The 6269-nt window shown below is 34.1% G+C and overlaps 1 protein-coding gene across 16 annotated transcripts; it reads right to left on the reverse strand.

Moving 5' to 3' along the window:
• Positions 1–1336: 1336 nt before the first annotated feature.
• Positions 1337–6033, reverse strand: LOC110877931. 16 transcript variants are annotated; one of them, XR_004865875.1, is made up of 13 exons: positions 5816–6033; positions 5650–5717; positions 5466–5541; positions 4256–4590; positions 4127–4181; positions 3985–4054; positions 3618–3891; positions 3455–3515; positions 2890–3062; positions 2207–2705; positions 1997–2107; positions 1853–1908; positions 1337–1756 (listed from the first exon to the last, which is right to left on the reverse strand). XR_004865875.1 is itself a non-coding variant. In XM_035976854.1 (6 exons), the coding sequence occupies exons 2-5, from the start codon at positions 2658–2660 to the stop codon at positions 1879–1881; spliced, it is 411 nt and encodes a 136-aa protein (XP_035832747.1). In that variant the 5' UTR covers positions 2661–2705; positions 3238–3255; the 3' UTR covers positions 1337–1756; positions 1853–1878. The 16 variants fall into 16 exon arrangements, 1 of the variants encoding a protein (XP_035832747.1); XR_004865872.1 differs by having other exon boundaries at positions 3350–3515; XR_004865869.1 differs by having other exon boundaries at positions 2207–2308; positions 2550–2705; positions 2890–3515.
• Between the last annotated feature and the right edge of the window lie 236 nt (positions 6034–6269).

The raw sequence follows: 6269 nt of genomic DNA on the forward strand, positions 1-6269 counted from the left end.
TTGTATCTAATTTGATTTGTGTACTTATATTATAACGAAGTTTAGATATATCTCCATATATCTAATATGGAGAACCGTAGGAATTTATAAAAATTGTATTTAGCTATTTAAGTATATGGTGTAAGAGAGAAAGAAGTTGTTACATAATTATGAAATAATCTTATATGTCACAATTTAACTATCATTGTAAATGTAAATGTAATACATTAAATTTAAATTAAATAATAATTATCCATAAAAGATTGGGAAAAAATTAAAAGATACATGGCCTAATACGATGACAAGTGTCCCTCAAATGGTTTATTTTATTATATAGTACTAGCGGTAAGACCCGTGTACAAACACGTGTCATTTCTTAGAAAACTATGCATAACACATTTTACTTATAAAATATTTAGTTTTTGTTTTCCAAAAGGTTAAATATAAGTAACCTATTGCATTTTCATATGACTTTGATCACACTCTAGACCCTAAACCTCTGATTGACCAAAAGTGAACAGATATTTAACCTTTATTTTTAAAAACCAAACCTCTGATTAATAAACAGATTTTAGGTTTCACAAGAGTGTATCATTTGTTTGAGGTATGTAAAACTCTGTTTGACTAAAGTCAACCACTATTGGTAAAAGGTCATCTTTGTTTCGCCAAATCACTGTTTCTCAAGACTCTGTTTGTAACCAAACAGAGGATTCAAACATATGTTTCTCATACCACTGTTTGAAATCCTAACCTCTGTTTGTAATCTCTGTTTTAAAAACCAAACCTCTAATTAATAAACAGATTTTAGGTTTCAAAAGAGTGTATCATTTGTTTGAGGTATGTAAAACTCTTTTTGATTAAAGTCAACCACTGTTGGTAAAAGGTAATCTCTGTTTCGCCAAATCACTTTCTCAAGACTCTGTTTGTAACCAAACAGATTTCAAACATATGTTTCTCAGACCAATGTTTGAAATCCTAACCTCTGTTTTAAAAACCAAACCTCTGATTAATAAACAGATTTTAGGTTTCAAAAGAGTGTATCATTTGTTTGAGGTACATAAAACTCTGTTTGACTAAAGTCAACCACTGTTGGTAAAGGGTAATCTCTGTTTCGCCAAATCACTTTCTCAAGCCTCTGTTTGTAACCAAACAAAGGTTTCAAACATATGTTTCTCATACCACTGTTTGAAATCCTAACCTCTGTTTGTAACCTCTGTTTTAAAAAAGCAAAACTCTGATTAATAAACAGATTTTAGGTTTCAAAAGAGTGTATCATTTATTTGAGGTATCTAAAACTCTGTTTGACTAAAGTTAACTACTGTTGGTAAAGGATAATCTCTGTTTCGCCAAATCACTGTTTCTCAAGACTCTGTTTGTAACCAAACAGAGGTTTCAAACATATGTTTCTCATACCACTGTTTGAAATCCTAACCTCTGTTTCAAAAACAAATATTACAAAAGGAAAAACAAACATCCAAAGCTGGAGGCAGTTTCCCAGCAACATTCCATGTACTAACAGACACTCTAGAAAAAAACAAAATAATTAAAGAATAAAATACAAAGTATCAGATCAATCAATGATCAATTTGTTGAATGCTAATGGTAGCCAAATAATGTGTGAGAGGGAATGCCATCATACTCGAGTTCTTTTGCATCAATGTACTGTGCTCTAAACGTCTCTGACTTTTGTCGTCTTGACATAGGAACAACACCTTAATACCTTGCCTGTCGAATGAACAACATCCCGGCCAATACGCTGTCATTTCTCAGTCTGATCCTGCAGTCAATTAAAACTTCCATATGTAAATAAATATATGGAGTTACAAGGCTCGTTATCATAGATATTAACCTGTTTTAAAAGTAATTTCCAAACCTGTATACTTTCTTCATCAAAAAAACTCACAACAGTGGCTTCACTACAAACAGAATCTGCAAAAAAAAAAAAAAAAAAAAAAAAAAAACCATCAAAAAATAGTCAAATATGCATAAACTTACACAAGAAATACTATGTTATTACCATCCTTTTTGTTAGATGTAAACGACTCGAGTTGAGATTCTTCTTGGAAACTATTAGCGTGTGACAACGAGTTCTTGAATATCTTGCTCGATTTTTGAAAAACATGGAGGCCTATTATACATTAACAATTTTTTATGAGACAGTTCGAAACTTAAATGGCATATCTTAAAACAATATTTAGATGATGAGATGAGAAGTAGGTGAACTTACATGCATGATACAAGCATTGTGTTCATGTTGATCCAGAATGCTAGTTTTTGTTGTGAAGTCAAAAACATCAAATCCACCTTTTGCAGCCGATTCAAGTAAGCCCTGCAAATACAACATTAGTAACATAGTGTATAACTGACCAGAATACTTATGCCAACACCTAATGATTATCGGCCAAGAAACGTTAAATTAATACAGATTTTACAAACTCAAAACACGAAAGAACACATCAGGTTAAACTACCATTATATATGTTGAAAATAGTAAATATAAAGTAGGCAACTACAGGTTTTTCTAGCACCAAACTTGTATCATTTATGCTTTGTATTAAAAACTTCGATACTTTGTATACGTGAAACGCGCTGACAACAATTAATCCCATCACAATAGCTTCTCTTAACACTCCCAGGTTCTTGAGAGCATATCGTCGAACACCCTGTGTGCATGTTTCCATGACTTAATATTTCACCAGTACCACTCAGTAAAGTACATGGATGGTCTGCGTGGTTAACCAAAATGAAAACGATAAGCAAATCTATAACAGATTAAGTCACCTATAACCATTAATAATAAGCATCATAATCTAAAAAAGATGACACTAAAAATTGACATTCTAAACGATGATATGCATAAGCTTACAACAAAACCAGCCAACTCAAAAGCAATAGATAAGAGCGACTTACGAGTCCACCAAAGCGTCAAGAGCTACCACCTCTAGCTGAGATCGTATAAGCAACACATACTGATTGTATATCACAATGATGCTTCTGGTTATATCACAATGATGCTGCTGGTTCTATCCAGATATAAGGCACACATGTGCAGCCAGTACCAATTTCTGCTCTAAAAAGCGCGCCTAGACATTAATAATCCATTTCTATTAACAACTGATTTAGTAGGCTTTATGCATTTAAAAGGTTATGAAATGATAGAAATTCCTCAATCTGTTTTAAAAGGCTTTATGCATTTAAGAGTAGACATGTTTTTAACAAAACCAGCCAACTCAAAAGCAATAGAAAAGAGCGACTTACGAGTCCACCAAAGCGTCAACATATACTGATTGTATATCACAATGATGCTGCTGGTTATATCACAATTATGCTACTGGTTCTATCCAGATATAAGTTAAACACTACCAATTACCTCAACAATTTCCAAGTTTAGTGTAAGACACTTGACATTATGAAGCTGTTGAAGCAAATATAGAACTTGATGAGCATCTTTGGGTCTGAGTACACTAATACCTACCTTCTCCAAAGAAGGGAAACCGTCTGTATAAAGTTGCAAGCGATCATAACCTCTATAATTCCTGCATATTTAAGTCAACATCAATTTACAGTCGGCCAAACTTGTAAATTAAGTGTACAATAGCTAGTCTAAACTCAGCTAAAGTCTATAAAGTCTAAACTACCAGGTGAGACAGTTTCAGACGGTGGCTTTCTAATGGACCGAGCTGGAGAAGCATCAGTACTTCTAACGGGCCGAGCTGGAGAAGCATCGGATGATCCTTTTTTCTCAGCAGTGAGAACCGAAGATAAAGCGGCCATTGTAGCTGCTCTCTGTGAACCTCGACTCGGTACTTTCGGAGCAGCTGAAGTGGTCGGTGATGATTTGATAGCAGAGTTCAAGGCCGCCAACGCTGAGGCTCTTTGAGTGGGCCCACCCTGGTTTCCGTTTGACTTATCCTGACTTGGTTAAAAATCAGAAATCTTAAAAAAAACACAAACAAAATTTTCAATAGGTTCGAGCATGCTTTTGGGATTCGTTTACGGATTTACCTCTCCGGAATTGCCGCCTGCCGAACCCGAATAGTAGCAAAACCTTCTTTTGGAATGAGTGCCCTTGTACCTGATCGCATTTCACTTAAAAATCAAGATAATTCCCATATTATAAGCGAAAAATATTAAGAAAAATCAATACCTGAACAATTATAAAGTAGTTGCATAATCCTCTGTTTGACTTTCTAAACCTAAACCTAATGAATACGATGATGAATCATTAGATAATCTCTAGAAGATACTCACCTCAACAGCATTACAAGATACTCACCATTTGGGTTTTCTACAACCAGCTGCTGTCTCGATGAAGATAAGCCCAGATCATCGCCTTGAGTGCAAAAAACATAAGTACCGAAAGGTCTGTAAGGGCTGACTTTTACAAAGTCAGCCGATAACTTGTCCTTTAGAGAATTTGTAGGTTCCATAAGATCAAATGCATCATGGTTTGCAACTGTTGATACGTTAATCAACACATTTTCAAAAAAAGTTATAGCCTGGTTGTCATCTACCAACTGATCATGATCAATGGTTCTTATAGGAGTTTTTTTTGTTTCCTTGTGTATTCATCAAGTGTCCACAGTGTCACAAGACTTGCTTTTGCACCGCCTGATGAATGACCAGTGAATAAGATGTTAAATAACCTCGTTGTTTTGAATAAACATGTTCCAGAAGTTCGCTGTTTGGATTATAGATGTTCCACAACTTCGCTGTTTTGAATTAACGTGTTACAGAAGTTCGCTGTTTTAAATATATAAGTAAAGAAGTTTGCTAATTTGAATAAAGAGGTTAATCAATGTCGCTGGTTGGTTCTTATACATTACATTTACACATTATTGAGCTACCACAAGATTCTTTTTCAGAAAATTCAGACCATTATTGTGTTCACGTGATTCTTTTTAAAAAAATTAGATGTTTAAAACAGCAAAGAACAGTCTTTATTCACGTGATGGCCTGCGTTTACACTTGCAGCTTTCAAATTAATATCTTCAATGTGACAATTATGTATTTGTTATCTTCAAATTAATATAAAAAACAACGAAGTTCTGAACATCTTTAATAAGTTCAGCTGAATTGATTAACGTCTTTCTTCAAAACAATGAAGTTCTGGAACCTCTTTATTCAATACAGCGACATTCCTTAACTTCTTTAATCAAATTCAGCGAAGTACCGGAACATATCCAATCCAAACAACGAAGTTCCGGAACATATTTAATCCAAACAACGAAGTACCGGAACATGTTTATTCTAATCAGCGAAGTTCTATAAACATCTGCATTCAAATAGCGAAGTTCCTTACAAACTGAAAACATCTTACAAATTGAAATTCAACTACAAAAACGGTAAATCCAGCAACTAAATGTATCTATATGACAGAATTGAATGGAACAAAAGCCTGTGGGAGTTCGTATGTTCCATTCAATCCAGTGATTTGAGCTTAAAAACAGAGAATAGGTGGATCAAAGAGGAAGAAATTAGCTTACCTGAATGGTTTTTGTAGAGAGAGAAACAGTGTGATGGCAGTAATTATGAGCAATATAGCTTTTGAAAGGCTCGAATCTGAAAAATACGTAACACACACAGAAATCAATCGTGAATGATTATACCTGAATCAATCGAGATCTCAAATCGTTTATGGATTAAATCAACTTGATTCTTCATTTTTACCTTGTGGTTCTGACTTCGACACCCTAGATTCTTTTAAGCATCTACCCATCAACTTGAATCTTCGATCCCTAACTTGGGGATTTGTTATAAACTAATAACTAACACGTATTACTTAGTAATAAACTAATAATCAACACATATTACTTCTTAGCTTCTTTCAGATTACCTTGAGCTTCGATGAACAACTTCTGAACCTCTGCCTTTTGATCTTCCAGAAGTTAGGGTTTCTAAGCGTCTGCTCGTGTTGAAGATTTGTTCAATCATTTGAAACTAAAACAAACTCAGCTAACAACAAAACAAAGAACGGGTATATCGGATGCTTTGTATTCTTCATCGAAGAGAGAGAGAGTAGAGAGAGATATTAGAATTGGTTTTTGAAATTATGATTGGATTTGGGTTTGAATTTATATGTGAGAGAGAGAAGAATTAAATCTCTATTAAATGCAAATTGCATATCTCTATCCGTTTTTAAATTTCAAATTACCCTCCCATTTGAATGAAACATCAGTGGTTTGAGACTCTTGAATGAACATCAGTGGTTGAATACTTTTAAATGAACATCAGTGGTTGAATACTTTTGAATGAACATCAGTGGTTGAATGAACAATCAGTGGTTTAAT

Source organism: Helianthus annuus, chromosome 9 (genome assembly GCF_002127325.2).
Source record: "Helianthus annuus cultivar XRQ/B chromosome 9, HanXRQr2.0-SUNRISE, whole genome shotgun sequence".
Lineage (NCBI taxonomy): Eukaryota > Viridiplantae > Streptophyta > Magnoliopsida > Asterales > Asteraceae > Helianthus > Helianthus annuus.